Below are 15,495 nucleotides of genomic sequence, written 5' to 3'. Positions count from 1 at the left end.
CAGTGTATATTTAATAGTGCTATACCATGCCTAAATAATACTACAAAACAGTGTCTAAATATTACTGCTACACAATGCCTGTATAATAGTACTATACTGTGCCTAACTAATATCAGCAAACAATGCCTGCTTAATAATACCATACTGTACCTAAATAATACCACCACACAGTGCCTTCTTAACAGTACAATACTGTGCCTAAATAATACTGCTACGCAATGCCTGTATAATTTTACTATACTGTACTTAACTAATATCAGCAAACAATGCCTGCTTAAGGCTACTTTCACACTAGTGGCAGCCTTCTCCAGCAGGCTGTTCTGTAGTTTTATTGCGGCTGCCTCTTGGAATGTTTGCCGCACTGCCGCCGGAACTCCGGCCCACCCCCATTATAGTCAATGGGGCCGGAGTGGACCTCCGGCGGCACGCATGCACTAGCGGCAGCACGGATTCGGCAGGCTGTTCACCCGCCGGAGAAGGCTACCGCTAGTGTGAAAGTAGCCTAATAATACCATATTGTACCCAAATAATACCACCACACAGGGTGTAAGTAACAACACCATATTGTACCTGAATAATACCACCACACAGTGCCTACTTAACAGTACAATACTGTGCCTAAATATTAGTGCTACACAATGCCTGTGTAATAGTACTATACTGTACTTAACTAATATCAGCAAACAATGACATGCCTCAGCTACTAACAAATGTGTTAACATATGGTACATTCTGCTGAAACTGAGTCCCAAGCTGAGATCTCGGAGGCATGGACATGGTGTGTATGGTTACATGCCCATACCGAAAAAAAACTCATGTAGGAGCGTCTGACCTTTAACCTCTGGTGGCTGTGTGGGGGCGCTGCTAGTCGTTTCCTCTTCTTCCCCATTTCCCACAAAGTAGTCATCCCATATGGGTGGGTGCTGGTCCTCACTGGCCCCTGCAGTGTCCTCTCCTCCGTCGTCAATGATGTCGACATTGTCATCTTCAATCTCCACATCATCCCTGATGAGAGCAAGCAAGTCAGAAACAGCGCCCCCTATGACTTATGCTGTTGTGTGCACTTAGACTGTTTTATATGTTTACTGTAATATATCCTGTTCATTTGCACTGTATCTGCACTGGGCTGTGGAAAAGGTTAATGCACAGCCAGCTAATACTGAGAGACTTTCTATCTTGGCACCGAGAAATTATAAATCTCCCACAGTTTTGCTATTAGGAACTATGCAAAGTTTTGGAGGGGAAAAAACAGATACACTGACCTTCTGACTGTCTGGTTTAGCTCTGTTGTTTATATCTGAAGACTTGTTTATGTCTGGAAAAACTGCTTAGTCATTCCCATAGACTTGTATTGAAACTTTATACAAGTCTATGACAGACTGAAATTGCAACATTGTTTCTGTCTAGGCTGTGTTTCTCCACTTCACCCCTCCCACTAGAAGGTTCTGTTTCAGTTACAAACTGTATATAGTTGTCTGCAGATAGGGACCAGTGTTTAGTAGGAGAGACTCTGCCAGTCTGCAAAGGTGAAGAGAAGAGGACACTGAGATGGAGATACTCCTCTGCAGATCCTGGGTTACCAGTCTGTTGACCAGGGAGCCATTCGGATGACTGAGCCACAGACCCTGGGCCACCAGTCCTTTGGCCAGGGAGCCAGTCTTCTGAGAGAGAGAGGAAATGCTAGTCTGGGCCTTTCCTAAGCACAGAACCTTCTTCTCTCAGGGAGGAGACTGGAGGAGTCTGGAGGAGTCAGCTCAGTGCATCGCCTGTATTGTTTTGCACATGAGTTCCTCCAGTAAAGAAGCACACTGGTTAATTGCAGACCCTGACTCTCTGGGGTGCACCATGCCTTACCATCCCTTCTGGAGAGCAGCAATACGTGGTGACACCTCGATGGTGTCCGGGGGACCCAGCATAGCGTTGGGACCTTCCTAATCCCAGGCCACTACAAACATTTCATCAATGAGGTAATATTTAACCCTAGATCTGGGAACTACTATGGTGAAGAGATAAAGGGTTTCTGATTAAATATGCTACTCAATCAGGGGTCCAATTCCCTCCTCTTTTCTTACCCTCTGTCCGGGTCCAGCGGCTCAAGCTCGGTGACAGGCTGTCCTCTTGTGGGCTCCACTTGGTGGGGTGTACGAGTTGGACAGCAGACGTACTCCACTCCTCGAAATCTTTCTGGGCGGCATGGCAGCAGCATCCCGTAACTGTGCAGATCCAGGTCTTCTGCGGCACAGGCCTGGGCAGGGAAGAGACACAACTTCTTAGTGTTAAGGAAGTCTGTTCCTGCTTTATGCAAGCTCATCAGGGGCAGACAATCACATAAAATACATGAGAGAATTGCTTAAAAGACACTTCCCCATACCTGGTACGTAGCAAGGTAGTTCTTTCCCCTTTAATTCCTTGTAATGCAGGTGGTTACTAGTACTAGGTACTTGGCCGCGTTCCTGAGGTCTGAAGTATCTGTGCATGCGTACTACACACAGAAGACCTTTAGGGGGCGCTAGGAGGGGCCAGAAAACTAGAAAACATCTAGCTAATCAAAGGGGTTCTCCAGGAATTAAAAAAATGAAAATACTTAAATATTATTTTATAATAAATATATTCACAAATACCTTTCATTACTTAGAATGGCTTGTTTTTTCTAGGGAGCAATCATTAGGAGAAATAAAATGGTCGCCGTCCTATCAGTACACATAAAACCTGTCCTAATCACGCAGCAGGACAAGTTACTTCACCACAATGAGCCATAGCGCTGCCTCATCCTCCTCTCTGCTCTGCTTGTCAGGAATCATGATACTGCATACAGGTGAATCTCTGTGGGAATGGAGATGATGAGGAGACATGAGAGGAGGTTGGGGTGTGGGTAATGAGCAGCAGCACTTGTTTACGGTCTCCATTACCACAGCAACACATTACCGCAGCCTGTCCTGTCCGTCTTCTCTGTACTTCATGTCTCCTCATGAACTAAATTCCCCAAAGATTCAGCTAAAGTTCTTATCGTCTGTATGCAGGATCATAATCCCTGACAAGTAGAGCTGAAAGGAGGACGAGGGAGCTCTTTCCCTCAGTGCTCTGAAGTAACTTCTCCTCTTGTGTGATTAGGACAGGTTTTGTGTGAACTGATGGGACAGCGGCCATTTTGTTTCCCCTGATGATTGCCCAAAACGAGCCATTATAAATAATGAAAGGTATTTGAGAATATATTTATAATAAAGTAATATTTAAGTATTTTTCATTTTCTTAATTCCCGGAGAACCCCTTTCACAGAGAGCTTAGCTCCATTGACAACATCTTCAGGGTAAGATGTGTCTTGCTACCACTACCTCTCTGTATCATATGGGTGTTGGCCAGGTACCATGGGGGAACTGGTCAATGGGGAGCTGGCTCATTTGTTCACAGCTTTGGTGATTTACTTTAATCTGTATGTTATATTTTGTATATATCTTATTATAGTTTAGTACATTTTTTATTCACCTGTCATATTAAGCCTATTTATTCCCGGATCTCAGAATTCATGGTAATCCACCTGGTCACATGTAGCTCTCAGGGCATCTAAAAAAATACAATGCATCGAATGCCCTGATGGGAGTTGTCATTGCCGGGGACTATAGAGGGATAGATGTCTCACCGTGCGAGCCGTCTCATGCCAGTGCTGATAGCTCTCACACACGTCCATCTGTTCGCGGTGCAGGAAGCGACATTTATCTGGGACCAGCAAAGCATCGCTGACAAACTCATTCACTGCCAAAGATAAAGAAAGAAGGACATGAGAGGGCCAGTCATATGGAAGTACATTGTGACGTGTTCTGCAGCTTAGCCTGTTTTGCAGCAAGGTCACTGCTTGCTGTCAGGGAATAGAAACATTCTTGTTTATATCCTAAAAACCCTGTACAGACCAAATATTTTTCACAGCTCCGGTTTTGTTACTAAAGTATGTACTCTAGACAAGCCTCTGGGAGCTAAACAGTCTGGGCTCCGGGCCCATCTACCCCTGAGTCACTAAATATATGGAATGAGCTTTAAAGGGGTTGTCCCAAGATTTAAACTTTCCGCAAGATAGGGAATAAGTGTCTGACTGTTGGAGGTACGACCGCTGGGAACCCCCATCATAACAAAGGAGGTCCTGTGTCCCCTGTATCAGTGGAGTGAAGGTCAACCATGTGCACTGCTGCTTCAGTCATTCTCTATGGGACTACTAGAGGTACAGTAGTCGAGCACATGACTTGGCTATATAGGGGGTCCGATCATTGGGACCCCCGTAATCACTAGAATGGGAGCCCCATGGCCAGTGTGCTGCTTCTGCATACATTCTCTACGGTATTGCTAGATGTGCAGTAGTCAAGCACATGACTTGGCTGTACAGGGGTCCTATCATTGGGACCCCCGTAATCACTAGGATGAGAGCCTCATGGCCTTTATGCTGCTGCTCCATTTATTCTCTAGACTGCCGCTTCATTCATATGGGGGCACAGAACCCCTGTTGTCAGGATCGGTGGGGGTCTCAGTGATCAGACCCCCATCGATCAGACATTTATACCCTAGCCCAGGCATGGCCAACCTGCGGCTCTCCAGCTGTTGTAAAACTACAACTCCCACCATGCCCTGCTGTAGGCTGATAACTGTAGACTCTCCGGGCATGATGGGAGTCGTAGTTTTGCAACAGCTGGAGAGCCTCAGGTTGGCCATCCCTGATATACTGTAGATAGAGGACAAGTTTAAGTCTTGGGAAACCCTTTTCAGGTGCCATATACATTAGTGGAACGTTGGTCAAGCACTGGTTTTGGTGGCATTGCCTGACTCACTGATGTGTATGGGGTGTCCTGACTCTTCAGATGCTGGGAGAAAGAAGGATCGGACATGTTGGGTTTCAGAATGTCCGATCCTTTGTTTTCACAGGCAATGAGCCCTCTCCCGTTGAAAAAACGTTGTTTCAGTCCACCCAGTGTGCAAGTGTATAAGATAGTCGGGCAGAACAGTTATTGAAGGAGTGTGGGCAGCTTTAAAGGGTGCATTATGTTACTGGCCACCACTCACCAAGGCAGAGATAGGGGACTACAATATGGAGGCGACGCTTGCATTCAGGCTTTTGATTCTGACACCAGTTTGTCACCGTGACCGGCTGAGCGGCTTCTGTCACCCCCGTGATCTGTAGCTCTGGATACATCTGCAGAAGAACAGATATTAGCACTCATGACTAGCGGTCAGTATCACACAGCGCAGGCAGTGTCACATATGATAAGCTTAGATACAGCAGCTCAGCAGACAGTATCGCTCATGGCAGGCTTAGATACTCTGGCTCAGTAGCAGTGTTCCTGGTCCTCACCTGTCTGCAGTACTGTAGGATTTCCTCATTGCTTCCTGGGCAGCTGGGAACTCCACGGGGATCCGCCACCCAGTCTCCTCTCATGAGGTCCATGTGAAGGGGGACCCGGCCACAAAAGAGCGCCAACTGGGGTCGCCATGCTGCGATACTCTGCAGACACAGGAGAAAAGGCACGAGTTATGCATGATCACAGTTATAATTATAGTAGTACAGAAAGTATTATACAGAGTATTACAGATAATATTACAAGGAGTATTACAGGGAATAAAGGAATATTATAGGGAATATAGGACTATCACAGGGAGTATTATAGGGAATGAAGGAGTATTAGAGGGAGAAATACAGGGAATAAAGGAGTATTAGATGGAGTATTATAGAAAATAATATAGTGGTATTACAAGGAGTATTATAGAGGCATTACATGGAGTATTATAGAGGTATTACAAGGAGTATCATAGAGGCATTACATGAAGTATTATAGAGGTATTACAGGGAGTATCATAGAGGCATTACATGGAGTATTATAGAGGTATTACAAGGAGTATCATAGAGGCATTACATGAAGTATTATAGAGGTATTACAGGGAGTATTATAAAAAGTATTATTGAGGTATTATAGGGAGTATTATAAGGAGTATTATACAGGTATTACAGGGAGTATTATAGGGTTATTACAGGGAGTATTATAAAATATATCACAGAGAGTATTACAGGGAATCTTATAGGGAGTATTATAGGGATATTACAAGGAGTATTATAAGTAGTATTATAGGGGTATTACAGGGAGTATTATTGGGAGTATTATTGGGAGTATTATAAGATATATCACAGAGAGTATTACATGGAATATTATAGGGATATTACAAGGAGTATTATAAGTAGTATTACTGGGCATATTCCAGGGAGTATTATAAGGAGGATTATAGAGGTATTCCAGGGAGTATTATAAGGAGGATTATAGGGCTGCAGCGGGTCGTCTTTACACACAGAATTGTTGAAGATGCTGCAGTAGGACACTGACATGATCTGGCGGTACATGTGGGTCACGTATGTCCGTCAGTACTGCAGTGCTCACATGTCAGTCTGCATCCAGCCCCATCACTTTGCTCTTCCTCACTTGTCAGCTGCTGGTTTTGCTCAGGAAAATCATCCAGTTCTTCCCCGCAGCCATTTACACATAAAATGTGGAGCTTAGGTTTTCCCATGGGGGCCCCAAATCCATCTCCAGCCTCCGGGGCCCCAAACTTCCCATGTTAGACCCGCTTTACCCGCAGTCACTACATCCTCACAGATATGGATTGGGTAGAAATCCATACATTTAGGTGAGATCCCTATGTCAGTACTTCCTGGCAGGAGGGCCTGCTTGTACCTACAGTCCTGTACATGACTATAGGCAGACGACATTCGAAGTAGTGCTCACAGAAGTGCACTGGGTGAATTCCCCAAAGGTTGGCCCCCTCTGTCAGTTCCACCTGGTCACAGACTGGCAGAGGATAGGGCATTTGAGCCTATGGTATGCCAGGAGAACCCGCAGACCGCTATATGCCCCTCCGCAAAGCCGCATAAAGATATGCTAAAACAATCAAGTGTAATCCTGTGAAGCCGCGAACGATCCGGCCGCAGCCACTTAAAGAAATTGGAAAAATGGAAAAATAAAATAAAATGATTACTGCAGATTACAAGTGGCGACCTAGATACCGAGCGAAATATTGTGGAAACAATCAGCATGATGGAGGGAGATAAACCGTTATATAACAGCAAAGAGAGGGAGGTCTGCAAATCCTCGAGCGATATACAATTTATATCTAGTGACTGGTTGGCAGTATTATGTAGACACTGTATGGCAGTACTATGTGGATACTATAGGGCACTACTAGACTGGCTCTCTTTTGTATTCACTATATAATGCTCTATTATATACACTGTGCGGCAGTATTACATGGGCACTGCAGAGCAATATTATTTGGACACTGTTATGTGTTCACAGTATGGTAGTATTATGTACGGTAAGCTAAAAATATGGTTTGGCACTCTTCTGCGTTCACTGTATCTGTGTGGCGCCATTATATAGGTATAGTGTGACAGCATTTTATAGGCATTACAGAACAAGGTTGTTTTGGCACAGTGTGGGACACTGCATGGCACGGTCATATCGGGTGCCGTAGAGCAGTATTATATGGACACTTTATACCACTGTATTTGGACACCATCTGAGATTCCTATATGTTACCTGTATCTGCATGGCGCTATTATATATGCAGCGTATGGGCACTGTTATGTGTTCATGGCTTTCATGTAGGTACTGTACAGCAGTATTATATGGGGACCCTATGGCAACATTATCTAGGTACTGTATGATTATGTGTTCACTGAATCTGTATGGCACTATCATATATATATATACTTTATGGGAGGGTTATTTGGGCACTGTTATACAGTATGTCCATGGCTGTCATGTAAGTACTGTATGGCAGTACTATATGGACACCCTATGGCAACATTATTTACAGTAGGTACTGTATGATTATGTGTTCACTGAATCTGTATGGCACTATTATATAAGAACTGTTTTGGAGGGTTATTTGGGCACTGTTATATGTCCATGGCTGTCATGTAAGTACTGTATAGCAGTATTATATGGACACCCTATGGCACTGTTATTTAGATACTGTATGATTATGTGTTCACTGAATCTGTATGGCACTATTATATAAGCAATGTATGGAAGTATATTTTGAGCACTGTCATATGGCTGTCAGGTAAGTTGCCATATAGCAGAATTATATGGGCACCATATAATTTTTTTATGTGCTGTATGATTCTTATGTGTTCGCTGATTCTGTATGGCACTATTATATAAGCACTTTATGACAGCGTTATATGATTAATGCTAAATGTTTACTGCCTTTATATAGCAGTGTTATGACTATGGCATTGTATAGAAGTATTGATTGTTGGAGGTTACAGAACATGCTGTAGGTACACGTAGGTACTGGCAGGATTATGGAATTATTACTTGATACAGAGTGGTGGTATAACGGTATGGCAACGGTGAATCGATATGGCCATAATATTTGGAAACTTGTATGTGGGTATTACTATGTTGCGGCAGCTCAGTATGGCGGTATATTTAAGCACAATGTGGCACTATTATTTAGACAGTCTCATAGCAGTATTAATATTTTCCTCTTTTCATGAAACACACAATGGAAACTGAGTCCTGCAGACATCCCAACCTGCAAAAACTCATTTCAGGGAGGTGCACGTCTCATTTCAGGGAGGTTTTCATTTTTTTTCTTTCACAAACTTTTTATTACATTTTCCAGACATCTGCAGTATCTGCACACTTTGCTCTATGGTGTGGAGGACGGGGCTCATTACCCTGCCCCAAATTATCATATTTCTGTATATGATTAAAGGGATTCTGTCACCACCTAGAAGCCCTGTGAGCTAAACATCTGCTCATGTCCAGGGCAGCATTCTGATTTCTAAGGTGGCCTTATAAAAGCTATTTGTGGCTTTATCCTGCAGAAAAACAGGTTTTACTAACCTGTCAATCATTGAATTAAGGTGCCCAAGCAGGGGAGGTCTGTGGATGCATGGTGCCCGGCCGCACGCATCGCCGTTCGTGCCCAGCGCCGCCTTCTACTCCTCAGTGCCGCCTCTCCCTCCCTCCCCCTCCTCCCGCTTTGAGATCCCGCGCGTGCGCACAGGCTCTGCCTGATGCGCCGCTGCGGACTGCTGGCATCAGCTTCTTCTTGCACTGCGCGCACGCGCCGAGAAGGGGACACTGCTACAGGTTGCCGGAAAGGTTTACTGCGAGTAAACTAGAGATGGGAAGTTCGGATCTTTCACATGAATCGGTTCATTTGAATCAGTAATGAACAGATTCATGAATCTTCGGTTCATTCGCTGAGCTGACAAGAAGCAAGTGAACCGAAGCTTAGGTTGCGCAATGCGCATGCGCGGATGCTTCGATTCACTTGCTGACTCGCTGAGTCGGCTCTTGGTCTGAGTCAGGAAGTTTATTCTTTAAAACCCTGTGTGTAATTATCTACCCCACTGTAGGAAAAAAAATCAAGCATCCAGGGGGGGTGAATTTAACACTGGGGTAAATAATATAATTAAAATGGAGGGTTAAATGTGTAAATGTATTTAAAAAAAATACATCTCTCTCAATAGTTCTATAGCTACTGAATGAGACAGAAGAAGGGATGCCTTTAACATATATATCTCCTTGAGAAGCCAATTTGACCCTAAAGGGTTAATTCAACCTGTAATCTAAACTCTGTGTCCTGTCACTTCTCTTATCTCTCTGCTCTGCTATCTGACTGAGATAAACCTTTCCGGGATGTATTGTCTCACATGCGGGTGTCAGGGAGCCGCTATTGGGAGACTCCCTGAACCTCGGGGAGACTTGAGATCCCTGGTCCTGTCTCTATTTCCATGGTCAATATGTTCTATTACTGTGCCACATGAAATCCTTGTCGATTTTCGAGGCAAAACAATGGCGTTTTTGTTTTTTGTAGGTTCATATTTTGTTTTAAAGCTCGTCCCCTTCTCCTCCTCTGTACAATTATAGTCAGATTGTGATGTGTGAGTATGTGGGAAGAGGGGGCAGGGTTGTCAGAAGATAAGATAACAGCGGTCATTTGTCAGGGAGGAAAACAGCAATAGGTAAAAATAGAATGAAGATTATTTCGCAGGCAGCAATTTCCATCCCATCACGCAGGATGGTGGGCTACGCCGGCCCTCCTCAAATTCCCCCCAAAACCCTCATAGAGGGGGAGATTTATCAAAACTAGTGTAAAGAACTGGCTTAGTTGCTCATAGCAACCAATCAGATTCCACCTTTCATTTTTCAGAGCTCCTTTGGAAAATTAAAGCTGTGCTGTGATTGGTTGCTATGGCAACTAAACTATTGAACTAATCTCCCCCATAGTGTATAAACTGAGTCACAAAATGGCAGCCAAGAGCTCTATAAATATGGCGCACACACGTGTAACTGTGCCAGTGGTACTTCTTGAGGGGAAAGGCAAAATGGTGCAGTTGCCTATAGCAACCAATCATCTCACTACTTTCATTTTCCAAAGGGCCTATAGGGGTAGATGTATGAAACTGTCTAATTAAAGCCGTCTTGCACCTAGCAACCAATCACAGCACGGCTTTCATCTTTCACAAGAGCTTTAAGAAATGAAAGCTGTGCTGTGATTGGCTGCTATGGATAATACAGATAATTTAAGAGGTTTTTTTTGGTGACAGTTTCATAAATCGACCTCTTGCTGTTAAGCTGGACTCTGATTGGTTGCTATGGGAAAGCGCTCCCCCGGATGCAGTCGCGCATACCTCCCAACCGTCCCGGACAGTTCTGGATATCAGTGGCTGTCCCGGTATGGAGGAGCTATGTCCCGCTTTCTGGCAGCTGTCCTGTGTCTATAGGAAGCAGAGACAGTTGCCTGTATTATGATGAAGCAGAGAGACGGTGTTCCATGATATTTCCCCTACCCGTGAAATTTCCCCACCCTTGTCACTTCCTGTTGTGACGCGGCCGCATCGGACAAGACGTTCCCAGCTTTGGAAGGAGGTGCACCGCGCAGGCGCACATGACGTTCCCAACTTTGGAAGGAGGTGTGCCGCGCCGCGCAGGCGCACAACGACGGGGTAGGGAAATTTCACACCAGAGTTGGGGAGAAAGGGCCACCTAATGCGCTTGCGCCTTACCTCTCAGCTGGCTCCAGATGATCGGACACCGCGGGTGCGCAGTGAGTGATAGGGAGATTTAACAGAACAAATGGCCATCAGATCTCCCTACCCCCACAGTGCACAGGCGCGGTGATCGGATGGATGTTCGGTATTAGAGATCTCCCTGTCCGCTGGTGCGCACGCACGGTGTATCCCGACGGGAGTAGTTAACCGCGCCGCCGGTGTCCAACTGAGAGGTAAGGCGCAAGCGCATTAGGTGGCCCCTTCTCCCCAACTCTGGTGTGAAATTTCCCTACCCCGTCGTTGTGCGCCTGCGCGGCCCGGCACACCTCCTTCCAAAGCTGGGAACGTTATGTCCGGTGCGGCCGCGTCACAACAGGAAGTGACGAGGGTAGGGAAATTTCACGGGTAGGGGAAATATCACGGAACACTGGCATCCGCTCCCTGTTTCATCATCCCTCCACCCTGCCCGCATGCCACACCTCTGGTCTGTGTGGGGGGCGGGGCCGGATGGCATTCAGCCTCGGCTCCGCCTCTTTCACAGACTAGACAGCCGATATCCTGCTGCTGCTAGGAAGAAGGTAAGTATGTGGTGTTTATTTTTTTTACTTTCTGTGAGGGGCACAATGTGGGCATATTACTGGGGGCACAATGTGGGCATATTACTGGGGGCACAATGTGGGCATATTACTGGGGACACAATGTGGACATATTACTGGGGGCCCAATGTGGGCATATTACGGGGGGCACAATGTGGGCATATTACTCGGGGGCACAATGTGGGCATATTACGGGGGGCCCAATGTGGGCATATTACGGGGGGGACAATGTGGGCATATTACTCGGGGGCATAATGTGGGCATATTACTGGGTGGAACAAAGTGGGCATATTACTGGGTGGAACAATGTGGACTTATTACTGGGGGCACAATGTGGGCATATTACGGGGGCACAATATGGGCATATTACTGGGGACACAGCTGGGCATATTACTGGGGACACAGCTGGGCATATTACTGAGGACACAATGTGGGCATATTACTGGGGGCACTGCTGGGCATATTACTGAGGGCACAGCTGGGCATATTACTGGGGGCACAATGTGGGCATATTACTGGGGGGCACAATGTGGGCATATTACTGGGGGGCACAATGTGGGCATATTACTGGGGGCACAGCTGAGCATAGTTCTGTGAAGACACAATAAGGGCATAAATACTGTGCAGTTGCATGAAGGAGGAATAATTACTATGTGGGGGAATAATTACTATGTGGATACTATGTGGGTGGGATTAGGTGTATAGTTATGTTTAGGGCGGAGTTAGAGGCGTGGCCTAGTGCTGAAAAAATTTGCTGTGGTACTCCCCACAATGTGTCCCTCTTTGTTCGTTTACAAAGTTGGGAGGTTTGCAGTCACGTTATGCACTTTCTTCCATTCTATATTAGCGTCATTACCTGCTAACCACCTTTTCTCCACCACAGTCGGTCACTCTGACTACAGGGGAGTAGGAGGGGGTCAGAGTCACTGTTGTCAGCCATGTTGTAGAGTGTGAGGCGAGGTGGCAGGAAGGTTGGAATACCCCCCCGACGCCTCGCTGTACGGTCTCAGGGTCTACATCCCCGGCCTACTCATTCTCAGCCTCTATCGCTGACTTTCCAGGATAAGCTGCCATGGTAACGGGCTCCCGGTGGAGATGGTCTATCTTTCTTCGTTGTCATGACAACCTTTTTCAAATGGATGTAAAGGGTTGATCTTGCCCGCCCCCCCGCCCCCGTCACCTCTCACGTCTCCTGCCCTCCCAATCCCATATCTGCTTTTTTCATCTCATATTCCTGGGCCTCTCGATTTCCTCGCTCCTCCAGCTTTCATCCTCGTCTCGCATTTACAACATGTTTTTCAAATTTCCTCTTGACTGACACCTTCCCACCTCGCTACCAGCCTCAACCATTGTATTCCCGGCCTGGCGGCTCACCTCGCCTCTCTCTTCTTATTACAACAGCCTGTCACATCTGTCGCCAACGTAGGCCCTATATTTATACATCGTGTCATCTGCCGCATCTCCTCTGGGATATGAACTCAGCTTCCTTCGAGGCCGTCCGTTCAATTATAATGTGGAAGTGATTTGTATATTAAAAACAAACAAACCCCCCCCCACACAAAAAAAGCCCAAAAAATAAAATAGGTAAAAAATAAAAGATAAAAATAAATATTGTAATAATATAATAATGCTAAAATAACATTTTAAGGTACATATTAAACTCAGTTCACATCTTGTTTTTTACGCTACTCCTGGCATTTGCCATAGGCTCCTGACCAGTTGGCAGAGGCCAGAAGAGAGTCCTTCTAGCAGGTGGTACACGTCGGCATACCCACTGCTAAAAAATATTTAGAAAAGAGTATACGTCTTTTTAGCATTGTGGTCAATGGCTGATATATGCCCCTGTATGGCACAGTAAATTGGCATACGTCGGCGGTATGCAACGGGGACTTTATTAGGGGACTGTAATGCCACAATGCGTACTGCAAGGAATAAATGTGATAGACCGATAAGGCTGGAGGGGGCCACAGATATTATAATCGATAAGTAGTTTCCATAATTCCCCCTGACCCCCATGATGACTACTCTCTGTCACATATCTCCAGTGCTGAGAACCTTCATACATTTACTTGTGTGTGACTACTGATATCAGCCACTCGTGTAATAACTCTCCAGCATTATTATAAGTTGCTGGCCTTGTGGACAGTTATTTTGTTTATCTCTCTCTCTCTCTCTATATATATATATATATATATATATATATAGTATTTTAAAAGATTCCAGTTTAGATGGTGCTACACGGTGTGTGTGTGCTCTGTTGATCAGGGTGCCCCACTAAGGCTACTTTCACACTCGCGTTTTGGCTTTCTGTTTGTGAGATTCGTTCAGGGCTCTCACAAGCGGTCCAAAATGGATCAGTTTGCATTCTAATGCATTCTGAATGGAAAAGGATCCGCTCAGAATGCATCAGTTTGCATTAGTTCAGTCTCCATTCCACTTTGGAGACGGACACCAAAACGCTGCTTTCAGCGTTTCGGTGTCTGTCTGATGAAACTGAGCCAAACTGATCCATCTTGGCACACAATGTAAGTCAATGGGGACGTATCCGTTTTCACTGACACAATCTGGCACAATAGAAAACTGATCCGTCCTCCATTGACTATATTACAGATAATACAAATGGATCTGTTCATGACGGATGCATGCGGTTGTATTTTCGCAAAAAATGCGAGTGTGAAAGAAGCCTTACTAGCGCCCCAACAAGATGAACAGCGCCATCTATTGGTTTCATAGTCTTATGACAAGACTAATAGTCTTGTCATAAGACTCATAGTCTAATAGTCTTGTCATAAGACTATGAATCCAATAGATGGTGCTGTTCATGAGTAGTGTAGATCGCGAATATTGTAATCGCTAATTTTTATTGCAAATTTTCCATGCAAATGGTTTTTCAGCTGAAAAACAAGGCAGATTCTGCTCATTTGCATGTTTTTCCCATATGCCCATCTTTATGCAAATGAGTTTACATGACAAAACTGTATAGAAAGGTTATTGAATATTATGTTAGGACAATCAGAAAACTTTTTGTCACCCTAATGATATTGATCTAGGTGCGCAGGTCCACCCAAGCCATCCAACAGATATGACGCAACTTTGAGGCTTACTGGCTCTCAGTCAGATGAGAGCTGGTTTGGAATATCTCATAGTGCACAAGGCTGACATTGTAAGGTATGCTGACTGTATCTGTCTCATAGATAGATTGTTGGCTTGCACATACCTGGCTTTTGGCATATAGCCTTTGTGTGGTTGTCTATTGTATGTCATAGGTAATAAGAGTCCAATATACATCCACACATCCTCCCAATGCTGTTTCCAAACTATTTTGGGGGGTTTCCATCAATTTTTAACTTCTTTTTGTGAACCAGACACCCTCTGCTCTTCTGAGCAGGGGGTGCCTGGGGTTCTCCCATTGACTTCCATGGTGCTCGGTAGAGCACACGAGCACTTTGGTGCTCGATCAACACTAGTAACGCCTCGTACCGCATACATCCTGTGACTTTCCATGGAACGCAAACGTTCCGTTGTGTAATGGTTCTGACCTGAGCCGTAATCATCTGATCCTGGAATGACGGTAATAATTCAAACCAAGATGAAGTTACTGTCAAAGCAATGAAGTCTCTTTCGTCGTACTTGTCAATGTGTAAATTATAAGCATATGACGAGTCATCAAAAAAGGACCAAAGTAATGAAACTAAAATGCAAAGAAATACAGTCCATCTAATCTCTGCTGTATGGAAGAATACAGGCAAGAATAACTGTAAAACAGGTGACTACAAGCGGTTGCTCGCTGTTATCAGCCATTTCAGGCTGGGGAGAGGCTGACCGTAGGGTTCTTCAATAAGAAGACTGAATGACGTGGCT

At 45.1% G+C, this 15,495-nt stretch overlaps 1 protein-coding gene across 2 annotated transcripts in view; it reads right to left on the bottom strand.

The window, feature by feature from the left end:
- Nucleotides 1-15,495, bottom strand: part of APLP1 (amyloid beta precursor like protein 1) — a 54,952-nt gene that overhangs the window by 21,459 nt on the left and 17,998 nt on the right. For both annotated transcript variants that reach the window (XM_040422216.1, XM_040422221.1), the window contains exons 2-6: nt 5,333-5,482; nt 5,044-5,173; nt 3,638-3,750; nt 2,073-2,245; nt 833-1,005 (exon numbers count right to left, since the gene is read on the bottom strand). In XM_040422216.1, the coding sequence (XP_040278150.1) occupies nt 833-1,005; nt 2,073-2,245; nt 3,638-3,750; nt 5,044-5,173; nt 5,333-5,482 (739 nt within the window). The remainder of the gene's footprint in view (nt 1-832; nt 1,006-2,072; nt 2,246-3,637; nt 3,751-5,043; nt 5,174-5,332; nt 5,483-15,495) is intronic.

This window comes from Bufo bufo, chromosome 1, assembly GCF_905171765.1.
Source record: "Bufo bufo chromosome 1, aBufBuf1.1, whole genome shotgun sequence".
NCBI lineage: Eukaryota > Metazoa > Chordata > Amphibia > Anura > Bufonidae > Bufo > Bufo bufo.
Note: the sequence above shows the minus strand (reverse complement) of the source record. Positions and strands in the feature narration are given on the sequence as shown.